The sequence below is a fragment of the Bacillus rossius genome, chromosome 15 (genome assembly GCF_032445375.1).
Source record: "Bacillus rossius redtenbacheri isolate Brsri chromosome 15, Brsri_v3, whole genome shotgun sequence".
NCBI lineage: Eukaryota > Metazoa > Arthropoda > Insecta > Phasmatodea > Bacillidae > Bacillus > Bacillus rossius.
The window spans coordinates 14,727,956-14,754,028 of NC_086342.1; the positions used below are offsets into that span (position 1 = coordinate 14,727,956).

The 26,073-nt window shown below is 35.8% G+C and overlaps 1 protein-coding gene across 1 annotated transcript; it reads right to left on the reverse strand.

Moving 5' to 3' along the window:
- Nucleotides 1-725: 725 nt before the first annotated feature.
- On the reverse strand, nucleotides 726-24,902 carry LOC134539658 (poly [ADP-ribose] polymerase). The gene is made up of 16 exons (XM_063381844.1): nucleotides 24,653-24,902; nucleotides 22,842-22,983; nucleotides 17,164-17,306; nucleotides 16,724-16,929; nucleotides 15,384-15,738; nucleotides 14,588-14,796; nucleotides 11,865-11,974; nucleotides 8,922-9,129; nucleotides 7,656-7,866; nucleotides 7,039-7,164; nucleotides 6,395-6,601; nucleotides 5,414-5,644; nucleotides 4,448-4,567; nucleotides 3,717-3,877; nucleotides 2,235-2,408; nucleotides 726-1,835 (listed from the first exon to the last, which is right to left on the reverse strand). Exons 1-16 carry the CDS (start codon nucleotides 24,770-24,772, stop codon nucleotides 1,763-1,765), a joined length of 2,796 nt encoding a protein of 931 aa, XP_063237914.1. The 5' UTR covers nucleotides 24,773-24,902; the 3' UTR covers nucleotides 726-1,762.
- Nucleotides 24,903-26,073: the final 1,171 nt, after the last annotated feature.

The window sequence follows — 26,073 nt, forward strand, 5'->3', positions numbered from 1 at the left end:
TATAGGTACTTTTTTTTTGGGGGGGGGGGGGATGAGGGGGAGGAAAATCTCTCATGACTTATGCGGCAACAATTATTAATGGAGTAATATGTATTAACTGTATTAACAGTCAAATTTACCTTTTAGTTTCGTATTAATGCTTGCTCTCACACACTATAGTGAAATTTTTTTTATTTTCTCATCACTACTACTATTTACAGGCATTTCTGAAATTTCAACTTGATAACTCCTTTGTATTTTTTGTCATGTCATCAATATTTTAAATAGTTATTCACTACCTGCATTTATAATGGGTGTAAAAAGTCATGCAAACGTTTGTAATTATTTATCACTTGTAAGATTTTTTAAACCCAATAGTACATTTAGTGGATGTCTGTTAAAAATATTAGTGACAGAAGAACTAATGCAAAGGAAGTATAGAGTTAAAATTTCAGAAATAGCCCTCATAAAATAATAATAATAATAATGAGATAAAAAAAAAAATTGTAGAGAGGCTGTTAATGCCTCTGTGTTAATTTATTTTCAGTGTGAATAAATTAAGTAAATAAATCTTATACAATTTTTTACAATCGCACAGCTCACTGTTTTTAATGGCTAACACAATGAAACTTTTTTTTTTGTAACTACTGAATTTATTAATCTCAGTTGGACATACATGAGAAATTTTGAAATTTGTGTATGACCACATTTACTTTTAAATGGATGGGAGAAAGAAAAGCAATACATACGTAGCAAAAAACTTGTATTTCAACTTCTTCAAACTACACTTGCATGACAAAATTATCATTTTGATGGCAACAACAAACACATTAATTTTTCCAAGCTCTACACTGCTTTAATTCAGTTTATTACTGAACACAGCCTCATAAGGACCTATTTTTAACCTTTCATTTTAGACACATGTCTTCTACATGCATAATAAAACCTAGAGTGTACAATATATGATAAAAAAAAAATGAACAGGAGACTTTTAGCTATGCCCACTTAAAACTGTAATACATGATAAGCTGCCAGTTATCTATGTACTTTAGTGGTTTTATTTTAAATTAAGATTTTTATTTTAATCAATATAAATTGAATAAGTGACCACACTTGGGATTACCACTAAAATACTCATCCTATAAAAATCATGCAATGCTAAAAATGTTACTTATATGAAACAATTTTCGAAACAGTGACCGGGTTTAACATCTCTCAGCTGTAGATGTCACCTGGTAACATTTGGAATCTTGCAGCCCAAAAGGACAACATGGCATTTAACTGAGTGACAAACGTCATGTGCAGAACAAGATTTAAAAAAAATTATGCATATTAGAGTGTTTGACCAATCAGAGAGAACCATTTGCTGCTGTCTCCTCTTCCTTCAGCCAGCTATGACTATACTGCCAAGTCGCTGGGACACGGACCAGTGGGAGGGAAGAAAGCAAAAAAAAGTCTTTGGTGGAAAAAAAAGCAGTGCATGTCACATGTGTACTGGAATGACATGTGGAATAAAAGCGAATGAACAAGAAACTATCCTTTCCTGGCAAGAAAACATACGATGCAATGCAAAATATTACCTTGCTCAAAAACAAGAGCAAAAAATGCTCCTCCATAAAAAAAAAATCACATTTTTAAAGAGCACAATAAGTCTCCAGAAAATAAAAGATAGGTAATCTTTATAAAGAATATATCCAGTCTTATAACCTCAACAAACTTCCACAACAAATCAATCGTGCTAGCACTCAAAAGTTCAGGAACATCTTTGTTGTACTCGACGTCTTCAATACTTGTACTTGAAGTCAACGACAATCAAGAACTTAATGTTTACCTGGGCAGGGTCATAAACAATGTATCTGAAGGACATGTTAAGGAAACAGCACAAAATCAGTTGTCGCATGCCTCAAACTGAAATGTTGAAGTTGTCAACCAGCTAACTAGAGTCTGACTTCTCAGCTTTTAGAAATAATTATGTTGAAGCATTATTTAACAGCGCACAACCAAAACAGTATAAGAGATTTTAACAGCTTCCAATACTGTCTCCCTACATAATCAGCCTGAAGGACCACATAAGAATAAATCTCATGTACCCTAAGCAATATTTTACTGTTTTTATCATTGTAATCAAAATATTTAGTATTGACTGCTGTCATTTAAATCCTAAAAACAATACTTCATTAATGTTTAAAGATATAATTTTTGTAAGAAATGTGTGAGTAAATGTATTTAAAACTTGCAAATCCAGCAAAGGATACTCATTGTACAGCAACGACGACCTCTGCTTGATCTTGACCGGCTTGCCGAAGGGGACACGGATGTCCCCCAGCGCGGAGACCTCGGAGGGGTCCGGCTGGGTCATCCCTACGCCCTTGCAGCTGTGCTTGCCCGCCGGCAGCTTCTCGATGTAGTCGGCGTCCGTTCGCTCGTACCTACAGCAACAAACCCCCGTGCGAATACTGGTTCATTGAAGCAAAGCAAATATCACATCAAAATTTTAAAATATGTATTCGCCAAGTAAAATCCAATTGAAAATACTGTTCTCATCCAAGCTGTTTTACACTTCTCTTATAAAATACAAGATTAAAGTTTAAAAAAATTGTTTAACGTTTGTAATGTCGGAACTGTTAAGTGATCAACCAATTGGGCCGTATGTATACCATCATTCAGCAAACATTATTAAATAACCATGCAAAATATTAACATAGAGCATTCGTAATAGCAATGAGAGTGCTACATTTTGATTTTTGAAAATAACCAACTTTACTCAAGGAAAATATATACTAAAAAAAAAAAAATACTTTCATGTGCAAAACATAAGGATTCCAATATTTTAACTTTGCAACAAATACGAAGCTTCACATCAGACGTGAAGCTTTGCATCACAACTGAAGCTTCGAATAAAACAAACCACAAATATCCTGGCGAAGAAAAACTGAACATTAAAGAGAGCCTGGATTGATTTGCTTAGTCGAAGCTTCGCACAGGCCTAGTTATAATACAGAGGTAGGTCTTAATCCGACATTCTATGTTACATCACATTCTGTAGTCCGGCACCAATAGAGCGGCTTGCATTCAGATGTTTTTGTGTGGATTGCGGCTGCTGACCTCTGCCACCGGGTGGCATTGTTGCTCATTTTATTGTTAATGTTCATTTTCATTTCAGTGTTTCCTGTTTTCTAGCAGGTTACATTTCCAATATGTATTTTGAAAACAGAATCTGAATCATGGACACAATGTGATTGATATCAGACACATTTTTTTGTAAAAATTCAAACAGTAAAGCTATTCTGTATTTTTCTTTCTACGTTGATAAACTCCAATAATATTTGACATTATCACCATGAAAGTTGGCGTATCAAAGTGTTTTTTTCTTGGAGAAGGTATTCATGCAATCCATTTTATTGTAACTCGCCGCTAGATTGCACTGCAGCGCATCAACTTCTAAACAGTTACATACAAACACCAATTGTTTGTCATTTCTCAATGTCCACCACACTGTCATAGAGTGCTATCCATTTTTCTTTAACTCACGGAGAATATATCACCCTGTGTTCAGCCTGAGCAACGGCCGGGTACTGCAGCTAGACCTAAATTCAGGTTCGTGGGATAGATTAGAGGTAGTCTTAGTGATTTTAATTCAAGATCTGACACATCACTACCTTTCACACAAAGACCCCCACTGTTCGAAACACACTCGCACAAGACACTGCACAGAAACCACTCGAAGCAATACTCACATGTTGCCCAGAGCCACATCGCACAACAGCAGGACTCCTTTGGAGTTCATTTTCGAAGTGGCACAATAGTTCGCAGACTTGGAAACCATGTCTGCAAAATATATTCCTTTCCCGAACATGTAGCCTGTTACGGGAGCTTCCGGAGGTGCAATCCTTAAACCCTGAAGAGAAGGAAAACCATTGATGTAAACACAGCGACAAAACAGTCAAAAGTCAAGTCACAAAGATAAACACATTAATATGAACCTCTCTAAACTGCAAACATAGTACATATATTTAAAAGCATGGTTATAGATCCCGGAAAGAGGAGGGCAAGGGCCCTAGGCACTTTTTGAAATTAAGAAGTCCCTCACAGAGTGACTGTGAAACCGTAAACGTTAAAAACTAGGTTTTATGGAAAACTCTCTGAATATTTTATGCATATAGGCCAACATATGGGCAGTACGCAACATACAAGCACCCTATTCAAAGATGACTCGAGTCGGTCGAAACCCACCCGCAAAACTTTCGGGCCGCAACAGCAAATTTACCCCGTGAAGTATCTGTTGACTAAAGCTTGCCAAAAACCTCATTTCTTGTTTTAAAAATCAGAATAGAACAGCCAATAAAAAAAATATATATATTCAAGAATGTGCACATTAGACTGACATACGAGAAGGGGAAAAAAAAAACATATAAAATCTAAACACCAATATAAATAAATACATAATTATCTTGCATGTATTCCTCACCTGGGACAGAATGCCGGCAAAGTTGGTGACTCGAGAGCCGTGCCACAGCAAATGGCGGTTGGGCAGTTTCCTGAACGGCTTGAACCTCGACTCCTCCCCTTTGCGAGCAATTTTGAACACCTGAACAAAGGAAAAAGTACAGAAAACAAAAAAGATGTGCACTTTTTTTTAAATTACCAATATTTAACTTGTTTTTACTTATTTTTTTTAATTTTGAATTATGTAACAAAATTCATTACTAAGATTTAAGACTTGTTACGTTACTGAATAGTGAATACTACTTAAACACATGTCCAAATTGTGTTTAAAATTAAATTTAATAGGTATATTACCGCTAAATTCTAGCTATAATTGCTTACAACTGGGGATGGGCCAATCAAATCCTCAAACACCATTAAATCCTTAGTATTCAAAGGATTCAATATTCGAGGAAAATGATTCAAAGAAAAATATTTAAAAAATACAAAATAATTTGAAACAATTTCATTACTGATAACCTCTAAATTTTACTAGGTAAATTTTTTCTTCTTACCTATCTTGTTTACCATTCAAGATAGTGTATTTTTAACATGTAATTATATAAATAATAATATAATAACTAAGTATTGATTGTGGAAACTTAGTTTGCGGGAAAAAAAAAACTTAAATGGTTGAATGTTTTAAAACCATAGCTAATATTTTTCATTTCTTGTACATTATTTTATTTCTGACCCTTAAGACCTAGATTTGGATTCGAGAGGTAGATAAAGATACGCTTTGGGATTCGACCGAGATTTGGATTAGACAAAAACTGGGATTCGGCCCATCACTACTTAAAACTAATTACAATTAATAAATGCTAATATTATTTTTTTTTATTTTTTTTTTTTTTAAGTCTTAAAATTTCAATGAAATTGAAGGATTCGTACGCAACCGTCTCCCAACACGGTATAGTTCCTCAACAAGGAACAGCGAAGTGATACTCACATCGACTATCTCGAGGGAATACTGCGAGTGGGTTTCGGCGTGAGTGTTCTGCAGGTACTTCTCGATCACCGAGAACTCCTCCGAGTCCCTCTCCAGAATGGAGATGTCGGTGTTGAGCTTCTTGTAATGGGCATCGACGACATTCACGTCTGGGTCGTGCGTGTCGGCCGAACCGATCATGCTGTACGCGATCTCTATCTCCATGAGGCTGTCCAGCATTTCAACTTTTTGCTGGAAAAATGACAGTAAATCAAATGAAAAAACATCTCAACTAAACTTGGTTTATACCTTTACATAATATGGGCATCATACCAGAAGGGCAATATTGAGATAAATGTAATATAACCCAATTAGGTTCATAAACATTTATTCAGAGCTTCTGAAAAACATAACCATGAATCGAATGATAATACCATATTATGTAGACAAAGGAAGGGAAAAACAGCCAAACTTTAAATGACTCCCCTGTAAACTTGCATTTTCGTTTATACCCCTTTTGGTATGATGCCCTCGATATGAATAGTCGAACATGTTTAATGCAAGTGTACGTAACTCAAAACACTAACTACATGAAGAACTAAAAGTTATAAAAATACAAATATAAAATTTATTTATTGCTTGTGTTTTTTAAGCCTTATGTGTGTTAGGGGTACAGTTCTTCAAAGAACCGTTACAGATTGTATTTGCCATTGCCATAAAATATACTCTCTTTAAATTGAATGTAAATACATATAGCTCTTACTTTGTGAATCAGTTTATTTTAAAATTTTGTTTTATAACTAACAGTTTTACCTTCGTCAACATTCAACTACCTCTAATTTTTTCCTCAGGAATGTTTTGGCAACTTCTCAAAGTTTGGCTTGCATTACAGAGGTTTCATGCAAGGAAGAGGCGAGTTTGCAGGATGTGATGTAGCGGAGCCTGCTGTGTATTTTATGAAATCCCTAAATGAACACCTTGGGAACCAACCACCCACAATACCTTTATGACATCCTCGGAACGAATGACTGGTGCATTGTCGACGCCGAAATCGTGCGGCACCAGCGTGTAGAACCTGTTCGACGCGTCGATGAACCTGATGTCAGGACCGTTCGACTTGAAGAGTTCCTGTAGTTCTGTCAGTACGCTGTAGGCCTGCTGGATCTGTCGACGGCTGATCTTCCCCAGCGGCATCTTCTCCAGGTCCAACTGGGTTCAAAAAAAACTCACATGTTCTACAAGTATATGACTCTTCAACCAAATTAATTTTAAGTCCTGTATAAGATAATTACTCAATTTATTTAGGTATCACATAATATTTTTTTTAGACCGCAAAATAATTCCTACTTCTGGTTTATTATAATAACTGAAGTAGCTCGGCTTCCGGGTTGTAGCCGCATCCTTGGCGAATAATTCTCCAAGGACGCAGCTACAACCCGGAAGCCAAGCTACTTCGGACAATGGCCGCGAAAGCCTGCGAACATTATTATTATTATAATAACTGTTAAGTTGTCTTTCAAGAACAACATCGTAGAGACAAGAGTACTACTGGAATTGTCAAGAGGTTAATAACATATATAACACAACCAGAAGCTGCCAGCACAGAACAATGATTTTTTTTTATGGGAAAAAAAAAAGTATCTGACCTCAAATTGAAGCAATACATTCTTCATTCCCTGCACATCAAAGATCATCTTGATAAAATTTTGCACAGGCACGGGCAATTTCGATTCCACCTTGCAGGGTTGCATCAATGCTTGCGTCCCAGTTTCCTGTGAACATAGAACAGCAAAAAATAATAATTAAAAACTAAATTCAGTGCCAAATGTTAAATATTTCATATATTTGTCAGGCAAATGAAAAATCATGATAGAGACATTTCAGCTAGCATTACTGAAGTCACAGGATGATAGAAATGGTTGGTCAAAATCAAAGTTAATATGTAGGTATGTATTTATATGATAATTAAAATACTTTTTTAAATGCCTTCAAGATTACAAAAATTGTTTAGTTTAACTGAACTACTAACTTTGATACAAGTCTTTTTTTTTCTCTTCCTCATGTACATAAATATTATGCTTCATTTAAGTATTTACCACAGTATATTTTTGAAAATTCTAAGTTTAAAACATAATCATAAAGCTTGTAAATATAAAAATCTTCAAGAACCAAAATTTGCATGCAGCAATTACAAAACACTAACATCTGCAAAACAACAAAACATCAGATTTAAATAAATAAATTAAAAATATGGAATACATACCTCAACGTACTGGATATCCATCAGCACATACATATCAGGCATTTTTTTGAAATTGTTTCTGTTCTCCCAAGCATTTCCCGTCTTATCAAGAAACAAGGTCTTGAAATGTTCGACAGCTTCTTCCTTGCTGTCAAATTCTTCAACTTTATCATTTCCCCTGGTAGTGCCAATACGACCCCATGCTCGGAACACCCAGTAACGATGCCCACCGCTGCAACATTAAAAAAAAACAAAAAAAAAACATGCAAATACAAAAAACTAGACATTAAAGTGTCAGCTCGTGACAAGTCAAATGGGCACGGCTGGAGACGACATAACACAGTTACAGTTAAAAATAAACCCTTATAAATGAGCACTGCAGCAGGATAGAAAATCCACAGTTTTGAGGTTAGTTTTCTTCAGTTTAGTTTAGAATGAATCGCCAATTAAAACACTTTTAAATATTTATCTTCTCAAAAAAATTATTTTTTTTTCTGAATACATATCTTATTGTAATGTGAGTTCTTCACATAGACACAAATTGCAATTTCATCTGTCAAAGTGAAACATCACTATTCAGTGGCACTAAAAGCAAAGAGATATTTCAAAAGAAGAAAGAAAACAAAATTTGTCAACAAAAATATCCTGGTGTAAAATTATGACTGCGTACTTTCCTGGGAGCCATTCCTTCATGGACACACCCTTGGTCACCATAGGCCCAAACACTAATGGCTATGGTCGAGAATTTTTTTTTTTTAAATTTTACAACTTGCTGTGGTCTGAACCGAACCAGCACACGTGAAGTTACTCTACGCTACATTAAATTAGGTAGTTACATTTATGGGCCGCAGAGCCCCCCCCCCCCCTACCCCCCCCCTAGTTACGGGTGTACTTGTGTTGGTGGGGTGGGATGATGATAATGACACTTCGCTGGTGTTTCTAGCATGGCACCACCTCCGAACTGGCGTGCTGTCTCCTAGTCGCGCACAAGCCAAAATGCGAGATCCGAGCTGCGGCCGTAACACTGTATGGTGGGGGAAATGAAGGTATAAAGGCATGACGCAAGTCCCTCGAGTGCTTCCAAGAATCCGTACCGGGTGTTTCATGCCTACATTAAATACCAAATTCCAAGACCTCAAATTATGGGTGCGACCTGTATGCAACGGCGACCTATATGCGAGTAAATACGGTATTTTTACGAAAACACGTGTTCCGGCCATTTCCACGCTTCTGAAAACACAGCAGTTTAGAAACGAAACACGGAAACACGGAAAGCCCGGCACCCACCTGTGCTTGGCGTCGCTCTCGAGGACCTGCAGCTTGTAGTAGGAGTTCTTGCCCTTCTGTATGTCGGTGAGGCTGAGCACCGTGCAGTACTTGTTGCGGCCCTGCTCCAGCACGTGGGCTACGTCCGCCAGACCGCTCTCCGGGTCCACCAGCGTGCCCCCGCCCTTCAGCTGCACCGTCACCTTGCTCGCCTGGCTCTTCCACCGGCCTGCACCACCACACCAGGGCCTTCGCTCACAGGCTACCAAGCAGACAAGGCCGCCGTCCCGGAGCAACCGGCTTCAACGGCCGACCACACGCTGTCGCTGCAGTCTGCATTGTCACATTACAAGTGTTACAGCGCGATAACCGGGTGGACTGTATACGACAACGATCATAGATGCCATTACAATACAACAAATTTAACGGTGAGGCTGCACCGTGGTACTACTCACCGCCATGATGAAAAATGTGACCGACTTCCGGCTGGAAGTCCAGGGCTGCCGACTATTTGGCAGAGGATGCTGGATAATGGTTGCCACTACACAGCAGCGTGGGGAAATAAAAAACTTGAAGTATTCAGAGACTTCTCAGAAGCACTGATTACGATGTGGGTCCAACGCAACCGGCTTCAACGGCCGACCAGAGGTCGTTGCTGCAGTCTGCATCGTCACAAGTAAGCTACTACTGGCTCACTGTAGGAAAGGTTTTGATGGAGATTAAAAACTTGACGAAAACTAGCTTCTACTGCGCAGCTTAGGTTCCCCCCTTTCCCTTCTTTGCGACAGAGAATTTCCGTCACTCCCCTCTCTGTCACAAAGAAGGAAGGGGGGAGAACCTAAGCTGTGCAGTAGAAGCTAGTTTTCGTCAGTTTTTAATCTCCATCAAAACCTTTCCTACAGCGAGCTAGTAGTACTTTAGTTGGCCAACATGAGAAAGTAGTGTAAAACATGTCACGTCGGTGCAAGCGGCTTACCGAGTTGTAACTGTATTTACGTAATCATGTGCTGAGAGATTAGTAACAAAAAAAATGTGTCTTTCAGTACTCGCCACAGGCGTGCAACATCTAACCTCGGTAACGTTCTCATGTTACATTATATGTATACTTATAATATGAAACTCGGACACAAAATCTAATTTACAATTCTTAGCAATACTGATAGATAGATATATGCAAATTGTCCAATTGTGTTTTCAACTACGTTTCTACATGAAAATCACCCAACCGCTATTGAATTAGTATATGAATAGCAGAAATTTTTTTAACTATAAATATAATGAAATGGCTTTGATAAAAGCAGGGGGAGGGGGGAGACTTGGACCTGCCTTATGACGACGAGGAAATACAATACTGCCAGTCTTGTTAAAAATCAGTTAATAGTGAAATACTGCAGAGAATTCTTACACCAAACACAGAGGTGAGAAGAGGCAGTCGAAACAAACATCAATGAATGGACAGAAGCGGATGGCTCTAGTTATGAAAACCTTTCCGACTAGGGTATTGTGACAGCCGTAAACCCCCAAGACCCCACCCAACAAGATGAAGAAAGTGACGACGAGCCCAGAGTAGCTTGAGTGACTTGTTGTTGACCTTGCACTTTGCTACCCCGAACAACACCCACAGATCCCATGTTCATGAAGCGGTGGCAAAACACTGCATCTTCAAGTCCATTAGGTACACAGTGGCAAATGAAAATTACTTTTTCTTCAGCTATGATAAGATAATTTATCTTATTCACCACTATAGAGTTTGTTCATTTTGTTCTGTTCATAGTTTGCACTGTTTTTTTAGTTTGAAGATTTTGTTCATTTTTTTCTATTTATATGTGTAATGTGATTAATTTTGTGGTGTTACAACACAAGAATACTCTACAGTATTTTTGGCATGATGTATTGTAATTTCGTTCTGTAAGTAAATTATTTTATGTGCACAATGTTGCCAATTTAATTCAACGAAATCAAAAATAAATTAAAATTTTTTTTTAATACCTTGTTTTCACACTAAACATGTTCAAATTAGCCAGATTTTTGGATCAGTGGACCCCACTACTATATATTAGTTTGGCAACCATTCTATACTGGCACAAAAAAAAAGTATTTTATATTGCTAGTAGAGTTGAATTGATTTCATTCACAGATAGGAATCAAAAAAATAAAAAAATAAAAAACTAATTAAGTGGCTAAGGAATTGGACATAAGCATTTTCACTCTAAACGCCATCGTCGCTATTCGCGAGTCAATTTTCAAGAAATGTGGCAGTGTTGTTGAATTGGTAAAGACAATTTGAACATAGAGTAGCCATCAGTGGTTTTACATGAAATTAATTTACATAGCCTGACGAGTTCATCGTTAAAAAGTTTAAACACTGACAAGTGCTAATTTTATAGTTCCTTCTTTGTTTTTTTTTTCTTTTGCCACCTTGAGAAATGTAATATGACAAGGTTCTAATGCAGCTGTGTTTGTAAAAATGTCTCATTTGCACGTTTGTGTCATTCTTGTTGCGTTGTATAGTTTTTTTTTAAATCTCATTACTTTTAACATTTGTACAATTGTTATTATACATCACTTCCTTGCTCATTAAAGCGTGAACTTGAATTTAGAAGACTTAGTTTTGCATATGTAAGAAAAGTTTAACAGAGCTAATTGTAGTCACTAGTGATCATTTAACAGTGAATAACTACAGTAACCAATAGTTTATCACGTGGCTTTTGCTGCAAAGGCTTTTTGATGGCCAGAAGAAACTACGAATTGGCCTACAAAAAGCGTTAACGTAAAATTATCTTATTCGTGTTGGCATTGACTATATACCATGAACACCATGCCTCACTTGGCTAACAGTGAGTTCAAACACGCATCACTCGCTTACATGAAGAACCCATCTCAAAATTTTAAGACACCACATTCACAGTTAATTTAAAAGGTAAATACTTAATAACTATTTACATAATTAATTTTAATACTCACTGGCTGATTTCTTTTCACTGGCTTTTGTAGAGACTTCTTTGACAGGCTTCGGTTTTGGCACCGCAGTGACATTCATCAGACGCTTCTTGGGAGCCACCTTATAGCTGCCACTGTAATACACGCACACTTACACTTACACTAGGCGCTAAACAGGACGTCTACAAACACCTACCAAACCAATATCAGGATATTTTTCAAAATTTTTTAACATAATTTTCTAACAAGTACCTATTTTTTATTTTCGAAAGATGATTTTTCATCTACATGTCTTACTTAAATTAAACATGAGCTAATGTAATAAGAAAATTGTCTCCAATTCGCAGGAACATACAGATTTATAAGTAGGAAAACTAAAGCATTTTCAGAGATAATGGGCATACGGACATGGTGGCAAACCATATTTCATACTTTTTTTTTCCTGTCTCCGTCCTGTCTGTTTTTTTTAGTGCCTGGATGTTAATGGAGCCTGCTCTGTATTTGCTGTCTGCCTACAGGCAGTGCCTGAATTTTGTCCCTAGTATATTTTTTTGTAAATATCTTTGTTTGATTGTTTATATGTTGTGACCCCCTTAACAGTTTCTCAACTGTTGTTGGGCATGGTAAAAATTATAAATAAATGAATGAGACATTTACCTCCGAGGTAAAGATATTTTACAACCTTATGTGTTGTTCAAATAGTAGGCGTAAGCTGCACTTTATAAAATAATTTTGATGCACAGCACAGGCTGTGGGGTAATGCATATGCTTATGAGTATGTGACCCACAGTAGTGTAACTGTTGCAACAAAAGGCTAGACACAAGATTTTATGGTTTTACCCTTAGATCAAATCCACTTCTTTTATAAGGGAAGTTTATGTGTTATTGTTTTATTTTTATATAAATACTGTTTATTCTTCAGATGATGCAATATCAAAAATACAAGACACTGAAATATTTCCTTACATTATTATTTTTACAAAACAGTGTCTTTTGACTGTGACAAAAGTTTCATTTAAAAAATAATAATACTGGTTATGTGAATGACAGAGAGTTACTTACTCAGTAAGCATGAGTATTACTCCAAGAAGTAGACATAAAAATCTGCCACGTAAAAGTAAGGTATTATGAAAAATGTGTTATCAATTAGAACATAATTAATTTTTACAACACAAATTATCTGTAAGTTATGTTTAAAAAAAAAATTACCAAAATATTGCTTTTCTTGAATTTTTTAGATGTTAAATAATAAAATTCTGATTGACAGGAAATTATTAATTCTGTTTTAATTTCAGGAATTTTGTTGTTATCTCAGTTTTATCGCATTTCACCATAAAAACCTGTCCCTATTAATGGCCGAGAATTTAGTTTGCTTTTCCTTCAGAGTATCAAAGTCATGAAAAGAAGGCTGAAGGCGACAGGACCACCATGGTTATTCTTTGGTAGTGACTCAGCCACCGATGAATAAATGGATATGAGTCATGCGGGAAGAATACATGCTACTGTCCTTCACTTCCAAAAAAAAATAATTGTTCATGGCAGACATCCCAACGTAACAAAGATATCAGGTGTATCTTCTTTGTGTGCCAAACGACTACGAGAATGCAAAGCCCAAGTCACCAGTGTGGCAGAATTTGAAATCAAACTGATGTTCAAGTGCTAGGATTACACACAGATAAGAAAAATTAATTGTGCATGGACTTATCTACGCATGTTAAGTTAAACTTTGTTTTTAATGCATTAAAATATATATATATTTTTTTAATTTATACTATCACAATATACGTAACTTACAAACACACTAAAATTTTAAAGAAAATTTTTAAAGTAATTCAATGAAGTAGTAAAAACATATTATGCCATGATTGTTTAAACACAATTTTCTTGGTGAATAAATCTGTGTTAATTTCTGGATTAATAGAGTTTACAAAATGTCAGTTTTTGTTCGGCACACCAATACATGGCACATCCCATGATGTTCATGAAAGCCGATATGCACGAGTGCATTCTGCTTCACGTGGGTCCATCATCTCTGGTGGGTACAGGAGGAACACACAGGGACAATCATTTCCATTGTTACATGGAGGTACAAATTTTGTTGTTGTATGATAAAATATCACCCTTAACACACATAAAGAAGTAAAACTATATATATAAAACAACTAAACATTAGGAGAACATACAGAAGAACATTTACTTTGAAACTATCACTACTACACAAATAAATAATTTTTATTTCAAACAAATTGCATCACTTTTCAACTTTTCATGCAAGATTAGGTAAAAAAATTAACCTGCATGCCTAGGTAATTACTAAAGGTGTATGAAAAGAGCATTTAAAAATGTAATTTATAGCATCTATTAAGTGATTTTTAGCATTTTATAGCATTTTCCATTTTGTGATTTTTAGCACTTTGTAGAATTTAAAAAAATTGTTTACTCACATTTATTTTTTTTGATTTTGTTGTTGTAAATAATTAAAGCATATGTACAACGCACATAGGTATTAAGTAATGACAGAGTGAATTTTAAAATGGAGTTCGCGGTTTTTGGGGATTTCAGTTGCATGTTTAGAAATTACGTATTTAATAAATGTTGAAGTATCGCAAATAATCGAGGTAATTGAAAAATTTCGCATCTATTTAGCATTTATCGCAATTGCGAATTTCATACACCTCTAGTAATTACTAATTACGACACTCACGTCCAATGGAAAGAAAAAAAAAATACATGAAACTTGCACTCACAGAAAACTGTGTTCCTGAGCGAGCTCGGGGGGAACCTTGAACGGGAATCGCTTGGGCTCCAGTGTCACGTTCTGGCACTTGGTGTACTCCGTCACGTTGCCCTTGCACTGGTAGCCGATACCGGAGTTGTACACGAGCTGGCCTCCGTCGCACTCTTCGCAACGAGCCAGGACGCCGAACGTCATGGCATCAGCAAGTCGATCCAAAATCTACACCAATCAAAAGTAAAACTGCACACATGGACTCCAACCACAAAAATTACCACAGTAGGTACTTGAAACACATGTATGTCAAAAAAATTGTTTTGTAAATTAATAAAAATTATCTCTATAATGATATTAATTCTGTTTCACAACGCCCTAGAGTGATTTTGTGGGGAATTTTAATGGACAGAATATTTAGGGTAATAAGTATCATAAAAAAATAATATAGATAAACATGTTCAAATATTCCAAAATTTTTACCAGCAATGGTGAGCAGTTCAGGGGCAAGAGGGGATATTCACACAGACTTATTAGGCTTACAATTACTTATTCTGACAGCCAGCTAATATATTCAATAAAATCAACTTCAAAATTTGTAAATAGTATGCTTTGGAAACAAAATTTTTCATTATTTTTCTAAATATATAATTTTTCTAAAATAATGAGGAATATATAACACGCAGAAAACATCAAAACAAATCGCAGAATTAAAATTTAGATTCTTATATTTATTTTCTCAATGAAAGTATGAATGGTATTAAATTGAGCCACTACTAACAAAGTCAGATACACTACAAAATTACACAACTTACTGCATCTGCTCCCACGGGCACATCTTGATTGTTGTACTCCAAAAGTTCTGTCAGCTCTCGCTTCTGGAGACTGTCTTTCAACTGGTCACGGAACTTGAAGTACTCCTTGTTTTGTTTCTGCAGCAGCTTTTCCATTTTCTTTGCGTCCGGGGCATCAACTTCACCGTTCAGTTTGTCTTTCACGGCCGCCTTGGCGTCGGTTTTGTTGCCTCGCGTCTTTGTTGCTTTCGCTGCGCCTTTTTTCCCGCCCTTGCCCCGACCGTTAGTTTCTTTGAGCTCGTCATCAGACTCATTTTCAGTTTTCGGAACAACCTTTTGCTTCTTGGGCGCACTATCCACATCATCGGAGCCTTTCCTGCAAATGACACAACACAAAACTTTTGCACTAAGCAGAGTTAGTAAATTTATGGCTGTGATAATGGTTTACAAATATATTATATTTGTTATTTTGACAGGCATGCAAAAAAAAACATTGATAAATTTACCTAGATTCCTGAAGAGCTAAACAAAACCCATAAAATTGATAAGCATTTGAAAAAATATATATATACTCATTGAACCCAAATCGCATTAGTAAATTTAGATTGATATACGCTGTACAAAGCCAAATAGTTTCAAGGAAACATTTGCGTCAGTAGTGTAGTGAACTGTAATAGTTGGTTCATACATGAGTTTACATTTAAATATCTAAACAAAACTAAATAAAGCCTAGTGCTTCAATTAAACCAACATGAACTGATTTTCAAAACACATACATACTTGATATGCAAAGATTATTATTTATTTGTTTTGCTGCTCCTCAAATCTTTATGACACCATTAAAGTATGGATAACACACAAAATTACAATACAGCTAGATAACACACAAAATTACAATACAGCTATTTCTTATTATAGACGAGTAAATAGCAATGGTTGTAAAATTTCAATTCTCATTTGAGGTGAAGTTCCACAACAGACATGCTAAAACATTTCAGAAACTGGTCGTAAGGCAAAAAAAAAATTTTTTTTTCCAAAAACAAAAAATGCAACAGACATCTGCTGCCGGGGTTTTTCAAATTGTGAAGGATGAGTGAAATATTCATCATCATTTAGAACACAAAAAGAAAATAATGAATGTGTCAACTGAACATAACTTGGCCTAGATGGCTTAAGCATCACATGATGGGAAAATAATCAAAATGTACAAAAAAATAATAATAATAATAAAATTTATTACAATTAAAGATGGTATACAAAATAACATTTCTTATGTTAACAAGCCAGGCAACAATGCGCACCATCTAGTCTGTACTGCAATCTAAGCTAGGCTTTACGGAACTAGCACAAACAAAACTCACTTGTCCAGTTTCGGGAGGGCATCGGCAACAGCTTTCTGATCTTCAGCAGACAACGTCATGAAGCCCGGCAAATTCTTACCACTGTCGAAAAATTCAAGCTCGTCACGTTTCTTCGCGAAACATTCTGTGTGGTGCCAACGGTCCACTGGGCCGTACATCAAGGCTGATTCACTTTCGTAGTCCTTCTTCGAAATGCGAACCAGTCCCTTAAATGAAGAATTGGAGAAGATACAAACATTCCGAAACACACACATCACTGCACAAATTTCTTTCCTAGACTAAATCTGCCGCTTTTCAGTCACAAAGTGGATGTTTGGGAGTTATTGAGACCAAAAAAGCGCCTGCAAAAAAAATGGTCTCTGGAAATTTTAGCAAATTGTTTGCAGCCTTTCCTAAAACATATTTGGAAAGATAAAAAGGCAAATGGTAATAATACACACCTTGGCAATCTTTGTTTCACATCCACGACACTCCGACCTACTGGACTTTGCATACTCGAGCACAAAGTCCTTCAAATGTTGTGGAACAGCTCCTTTTCGTTTCTTCGACGTGCCAGCACTCGATGGCCCAGCATCAGACGCATCTACAAACACAATCACAGGAGGTTCTTTGAACGACTCATGCAACGGGGAACAGTCTGTTGGTGCCTGACGACGGTAACGCATGCCAGTTCCCGAAACTTACTGTGTTAGTCTGTGCTCTTGTCATTGTGTTGTTCATAATCATAGTTGTGTTCGTATGTTTGCTGCGTTGTCTGGGTTTGCCGTCTGTCTGTTTTACCTGTTCTTGTTGAAACTGTCTTGTTAGCCAACCATGTTTATCTGTGCTGATAAATTCCTTATACAGAATTCTTGTGCTGTCTGATATTTAAAGTTTGAATGTGTTGGTCTGTGCTGTCGTCATGGTCATGTTGTCCATGATACCTGTTGAGTATTATTATTATTCATTTATTCATTATATAATTAATTATAATCCATGGTCAATCTGCTCGACATCAGCTTCTTTAGGCTTGTTCTCTAGGGGTTGGTTTTTAATTTTTATTTCTTATTTTGCATTCTTGAGTTTTTTCCCATGAAAAACAACGCAAAACTGCAATGGCGTACATCCAAAATTTTTTTATTGAAACAAGTAAAGAATATTTTATTCCAGCACAACCTACATCAGGTTATAAGGTCTTCATCTGGCATTCTATGGTTTGGCACAGTCTGCAGTTCGGCACCAATCGAGCTGCTAGCGTTCAGATTTTTTCGGGTGTATTCCGGATGTTGACCTCGGCAGCCACATTGTATTGCTGCGCTGCCGGCATTTTTAGTTCGCTCAGAGTTTACAGTTGTTTTCACGACACAATGGTCGTCTGCTACTCGTCATCACCCAACATATTCCACGATGATGTGCCTGTTAAAATTATGATGCTCTAACCCTTTTGTGAAAACATTAACGAATACAATAATATGCTTTATTTTGTTTCATGTGTTGCGTAAGTATCATAAAAATTGAAAAGAAGCCAAAGAAAATAGCTTCCACACAGGGACTTTGAAACCGCGACTTTCGAGTTACAATTCCGAACTCTGGCCGCTGTGCCTACTACTGCTTGGAAGTTACGCTAGTATAAAAAACCTATACGTGACAAAAATCTTATTCTCAAAATGCTTTGCCATATGGGGCTTCCACCTGCATCATTTTCATTTCAAGCCAAACCCTACTTCTGCTGTGAATCCGGACGAAATAGGTGGTCCTGAGCAGTCGACCTCCCCTCGTTAGTACAGCTTATAAAAATTTGTTTTAGATACCACTGTACTGTATATTATTTCTGATATTCCCATTGAAACTATAGTGGCGTTCAACATTCCAGCAAAACTGCTAATGCGACATGGGCATGGTTCTGAATACGCCAGAGTAGAGACCTCTTACTGTATAACATTCTTTGTATCAATTTTTTGGTAAACTCAGCCAACAGTAATTCAGAGAAAAGTTATTTTTTTTAAATAAAGTGCTGGCTAACAATATAGTAAAATTCATGGTAAATATGTAGTGTACGGATTATCGTCAAAATTTTTTTTAAAAATCTGAAATAACTTTCATTATATGCTCTTTTACGTCCTCTTTTCATTACAGCCTGTGGAGAGAAGAAATTCCAATTACTTTTGGAGATATCGAATTTTTAAATTTTAATCACTATACCTGTACATTCACACGGCATACACAATTATTTTTTTGTTTACGAGTATCAATTGTTTTTTATTGGATAATGTTGTCACGTGATAGTTTGTGATAGGCCAATATTCAAATGAACCAATAGGTGATGATTTGTTCATTTATTGTTGCGCGTTAAAAAAAAATTACGTTCGTTCCTACTGTTTATTCCTTTGTTCCGGTTTGTTAGGTTAGGTCAGCTACATTACAAATACTTTAAAACTAAACAACCATTAAAATTAATTTTATTATTTTTAATGTCCTTTCAGTTTCAAAGTATTTATAATGTAGCTGACCTGACCTAATCTACCTTTGTCCCGTTTTGTTAGGTCAGGTCAGTTACATTATAAATACTTAAAACTATACAACAAGTAAAATTAATTGATATTATTTTTAATTTCCGTTTATTTTGAAGTATTTATAATGTAACTAACCTTACCTAATGGAAAATTTCTGTTATTTAGGCATTCACGCACACACGGCAAAATATAAAATGGTGACGGTCGAATGATTACATAGGTCTTGTATTGCAAAATAAGAACGGCGATATCTCCAAAAGTAAATGGAATTTCTTATCTCCGCAGGCTGTAATGAAAAGAGGACGTAAAAGAGCATATGAGTAGTCCATTTGCAAACAGTGTTATGTCCTTGCTGAAAAAGTTGTGGGAAATCACGAAAAACTATGGTAGACAAAGAAATGGGTTTAGATATGCAAATATTTTTTTATAATGTAATAGTAAATAAAGGAAACGGGATATCCATGCCATACAAATCATATTTAATTACTAGCTGCCCGACACGGCTTCGCACGGCTATACTAATGGAAAAAAATTAAGCCACATCTCCCATTTACAGTAATGGTAAATAAAAAAAAATTCTGTGAAAATTTATTACAATGCTGTATAATGTACCGGAGAGAAAATGAATAGCACCAATGATTTCCCGACTCGTGCACGCAACGTACAACTGATGTACCCGTACTTTGCTACGGCAGTCTACAGGCAGATCACACTTGCGCCACTCATTATACATGCCCCTCATTGTGGGTACGCCACTGCCGCGCGATGCCCGTTGCCATGGAGACGCAGAAGGCATGAACAATGCAAAATCCTGTTCTCATGCAGACAAAGTACCCACTGTTGCCTGGTTTTTACCACCCATGGGATCTAATTTTCGGAAAATGTCATCCTGCGTAACATAAGGTACATTACTGTGAAGTTTCAAGTCTGTAAAATATATATACTTGAAAAAAAAGGGCAATTTTTGATATTTAAAGTACCTGCAAAATTTCAACGGTGATGAGGACTGCACTAACAATGAAATAGTCGTTGCCATAGAGACCAATGAAGCATCAACAAAGCAACAGCCGTTGCCATGGTGATTTCCTACCAAAAACTGGAAATTTTGATATACGTATTACGCCCACGAAACTCCCCTTGGGATGGATTTCCGCAGAATCCGTTCTTAGTGAGCGTCTACATCACAAAATGAGTAACTATGCTAAATTTCAAGTCAATCGGGTGTATAGTTTTAGAGATCTCGTGATGAGTGAGTCAGTGAGTGGTATTTTATCCCCTTGGGGGTAGAATTAATCAAAATCCTTTCTTAGCGGATGCTTACGTCATAACATCTACCTGCATGCCAAATTTCATCCCGATCCGTCCAGTGGTTTGGGCTGTGCGTTGATAGATCACTATGTCAGTCAGTCACCTTTGAGTTATATATATTTAGATAAAATTATAAAATTGAAAAAACCATTGGACAAAGCACATTTTGCATCTGTGGTGTGGACTTAACACATTTTGTATCAGTCTGTATATTAGGTACTGTAAAACATTTTTTTATTAAAATTATACAAGGGATAAGTTGTATAGTTTTAAGATATATTTATTATTAATGAACATAAAATACTAACCAATAATGACTATAATTGCTAAAAATGTAACATATCACAAAAAAATAAAGGGAAAAAAATGTTTGTAATATTTTGCAGCACTCTGCTGCATAAACATACACTCATTGCCTGACGTTTGCTCCTCGTGTACTTTTCATTAACATGTTAAACAGTATTATAAACACTAACTTACACTTTGAACTAGCAATGAATAAAAAATAAAACAAACAAAATAATAGAATTTGTCACATTTTCCAGCTATCTACTGCATCAATTATGTACAATTATTGTCTGATTCTGTTTGTCAGTATGTTTTATCATCTTGCTAAACAGTCTTGTAAAACACTGAAACTTAGGACTAACAATGAAGTATTACAAAAATAGTTATAGCCAACGAACCCAGGCTTAAATCTGAATTTCCACATCTTATTCTGGAAGTACATCAAAGTCGGAATCATTTTCAACTTCTGCAGAATCTTCATTAGCGTGTAGAACAGTTTTGTAGTACTTTAGCCTTTCAACACTTTCCCATTGTTCGCCATAATGTGTGTCAGTAACCTGCATACATCGTCCAGTTTAGGTCTTCCAATTTGAATACCCTTCGCTATGGTCGTTGGCTCCAGATTTCTTGCACGTTTTCCCCTCTTCACAATGCTCTTCGGTTCTCCAACCTCTATTCTGAAATGCGGCTCTTCCTGGACTACTACATTCCCGTCTTTGGAGCGTGTGAGAATCATCCGTTTGGACTTTTGGAATTGGAAATGCCATGAGCTTGTTGGTTTCAGAACATCCTCTGCTGCTGATTTCCAGTCATAAACAGAGCAAGTATCTCATAGATGAATAACAGATCCAAATTTACTAATTACAGTTTCATATTCTATAGGGGCAACAATTTCTGGAATCATCTTCAGAGCACGATCAATTTTTCCAAACACGTGATCTGGCGGGATGAAGGAATGTCCAACAATGGGAAATTCCAAAATTTCGGTCTTCAGTGGCCGAGGAGCTTCTTGAACTAACCACTTACATAACATTCCTACCACATTTTTGTTTTTGTTTTGTCCACCGCACCCGTCTGCAAATAGGCGGATGCTGTGAACATCTGCCAGGTCAGTATTCTGTAAACGATGATACAAAGCAGATGCAATCTCATTTGAGCCTTTTCTGAAGCTTTCTTCAGTCCAAAGATAACAAAATGTGTTCTGAATGCTCTGAGAATCATGGGATGAACCCTGACAACTAAATAATAGATCTCATTGTCTTGACAGCTGATACACTGTTGACAACATTGGCATGGACACAATATTAATTCTCTTCACAGACATTGCAATCACAAAATGTCTTTTCACATAAATAAAAACATTTCCATTACATTGACAGGACCATAAATTGTACACTATATTAATATCCATACCGCATGAATGTGAAATGAATAATTCGGGATATAATCAGGACATAACACCATATGCAACAGTAAATAAAATGTCTATGTCTTTTACATTGGACATAACATGTTTTGCAGACATATTACACGTTGGACAAAACACGATTTGCTACTCAATCACAGAAGGACATAACATACTTTGCATCTGTAGGTAACTTTTAACATTGATTTTAGTAAGGTTTTAACTTTTGCAGGAATCTGTTTAGCTTAGCCAAATTCTGACTTCCCAAGGAACAACATAGAGCAATAAAACATTTTTTTTTATTTTTGGTGGACATAACACTGTTTGCAAATGGACTACTCATATAATAATAATCATTTCAGATTTCTAAAAAAATTTTTGACGATAATCCGTACACTACATATTAATTAACCAAATTCATTATTGATTCTTATTTTGCAAATAAGTAGCTACTACTTTCTGAAAATATCTAAATTTTTCTACAGTGGTCTCTGCAGAGAACAAGATTTCTAAGGCTTTTGATGATTATCATCTTAGTATTGGAAATCCAAAAATAACGGTCTAATCCTACTACGTATTTTCATAAGCCAAGCCCCTACAGAATATTTACAAAAATTTCACTCACCAACTTTGTCCTTAATCTTCTTCTGATCTTCCCAACGTAAATTCTCAAAACCCGCGATGTCTCCCACTGACTTCGGTCTTTGTTTCATGAAAAAACAATTGTCGTGGTACCAATTTGGTACTTTTTTGTCCATAAATCGTGACTAAAAAAAAAAAAAAAACATTACTGATTATTCTATTTAGTTTAGAATATACCATGAAGTTTCTAAAAAGGTATATATTGCTGATAATATGTACAAGGCATTGGATGATGGAAAATTCTGTTTGCAACTAGATTATTACTGACTATAATTCTGAGATTAAATATTCCACTTTATTTTTACACAAAAACATAAAAAAATACAGTAAACAAAATCCAGTTGCCAACTAAATTTTGGTAAATATGTAGTGTACAAATTATCGTCAAAAATTTTTTTAAAAATCTGAAATAACTTTTATTATATGCGCTTTTCATTACAGCCTGCGGAGATAAGAAATTCCAATTACTTTTGAAGATATTGCCGTTCTTATTTTGCAATACAAGACCTATGTAATCATTCGACCGTCACCATTTTATATTTTGCCGTGTGTGCGTGAATGCCTAAATAACAGAAATTTTCCATTAGGTAAGGTTAGTTACATTATAAATACTTCAAAATAAACGGAAATTAAAAATAATATCAATTAATTTTACTTGTATAGTTTTAAGTATTTATAATGTAACTGACCTGACCTAACAAAACGGGACAAAGGTAGATTAGGTCAGGTCAGCTACATTATAAATACTTTGAAACTGAAAGGAAATTAAAAATAATAAAATTAATTTTAATGGTTGTTTAGTTTTAAAGTATTTATAATGTAGCTGACCTAACCTAACAAACCGGAACAAAGGAATAAACAGTAGGAACGAACGTAATTTTTTTTAACGCGCAACAATAAATGAACAAATCATCACCTATTGGTTCATTTGAATATTGGCCTATCACGAACTATCACGTGACAACATTATCCAATAAAAAACAATTGATACTCGTAAACAAAAAACAATGGTGTACGCCGTGTGAATGTACAGGTATAGTGATTAAAATTTAAAAATTCGATATCTCCAAAAGTAATTGGAATTTCTTATCTCCGCAGGCTGTAATGAAAAGAGGACGTAAAAGAGCATATAATGAAAGTTATTTCAGATTTTTAAAAAATTTTTTGACGATAATCCGTAAACTACATATTTACCAAAACCTATTTACAGCTTTATAGCATTGCAGGACCATGCCCCCCCCCCCCCCCCCCCCCAACTATTAGTATTTCTGAGAGTGGAATGAATATGATTTTGTTTGTCATTCAGGTGATTATATAGCTTCAAGTCACAGTGACCTAGACTTTCAGACTAGTATTTTTATCATCAATAATATTCTTGTAATTAATTGTGATATTTATTTATTTGAATTTGAAAATCTTTTTAACTACATTTTTATCGATTATCACAATGTTGGTTAGGTTACTGTGTGTTTGTGTGATTTTCAGTATTTTATTTCATTTAAATGTTATTTTTATCGCTATCCTATTTTTTTTCTTTCCGTTCTAAAAGGCCGCGACACCCGATTACTTTTTCATTATCATGCCATAAGGATTAACTTGGATAGGTTATACGGAGCAATTACCCAAAATTCAAACAATTATGCCGCCGAAGGGCTGTCACGATTTTTTAGAATAAAGTTTGTAATGTATCAGAAAGGTCCACAAAAACCATCGTAGGCCTAAGCTTATGTGTTAAAAAGGGCGGGAAGTGAGTTTTCTACTCATTGAACTAAACACCTCTACCCAAAAACTCACCTGCACCATCACGCCTAAACGCAATACTTCTTTACTAATCTGATTTTTACATCCCTTACAGGATGCTCTAGCACTCTTAGAATATTCAGTACAATACGGCCTTTCTAGAGACGAATCCATCTTTACTACGCAACAGCCAATTTCAAGTGGGATTAACACAAACAAATGATACAGTCATGGAATGCGACATCAAAACATAATCCTACTTTACGTTCACACGCCGGCTAGAGCCCGCTAAAAACGAATAGCCAAAAAATAAATTACAGCCATAAAACTATACTAAGTAATTTCAGTAATATCGAATAACATATAAAAAAAAGGCTATACAGCATGAGACAAAATGTTTTATTGAATAATTAAAATCAACCAACGGAATAATATAACTACACTTATAAAATACAGGTCTTTAAATATGCTAGGTAAGATAAAGACACTTCGATACAATTTTCTGAAATGTAAATTAAATTTGTTGTATTTCTTGATGCATCTGAAAAATTGATCCATCAACGATATCGCAACAGTTCTAAAAGTCTTAAGGTGACATGAAAATTAAGAATTAGCTGTGTACCTAACTTTTGACTCTATGCATACTAGTAAAATGGTTTATAATAATTGTCGTGTACGAATTATTACGATTCGTATACGAATCATATATTGACTTAAGACTTATAAGACAGAGTTATATATTAAATTATCCTTAAGTATTAAGGCAGCGCCAATCAGAGCACAGTATAATGTGTTTTGGCGTGAAATAATGTTTTGTTTGGAAATTAAGTTATGATTGACGATGTACCTCCTATAGACGTAAAAACCCAGTCCCTAACCTACCAGTATCAATTCCCGCTGGCAGAACACACCCCTCGCCCATTCTGAATGAGTCAAGAGCGCCAACTGTTGGTGCTCCTTTGTCGCACAGGCTGTTATACCACATCGGCGCCTGCCCTGAAATGTGTGAGTGCCAAGAATGCCACAACTGTGTAAGAAAGTGCAACGAAGAGAACGAACCCGATGTCAATGGGTCGATGGCTGCCCGTGCGGCTATAGAATGCCATGCGTGTTCCTCCGCAGGAATCCCATGTATGAATCCACTAAATTTAATCACCAAACTTTTAAGGTTTTCCTTGATTTGTTAAATATTAATTAAAATGTCATCATCGATTGTATTTATTAATCAAAGGTTATTCACTGTGCGAATAAGCCACAAAACTCAGCCCGAGTCATTCCCGCACTCTGTGTATTCGCGCGGGAAACGTGGCCTCCATCAGTGCGGAGCTGCCAGTCTTCTCCTATCCAACTCAGAGGTCGGTCGCAAAATTTTTTATCACTATTTGTTTTACTTCAAAGTTACATGTATGTAAAACTAAATATGCATGTGTATTTAAAACTGTGTACATTTAAAACTGTATGTATATGTATAACTG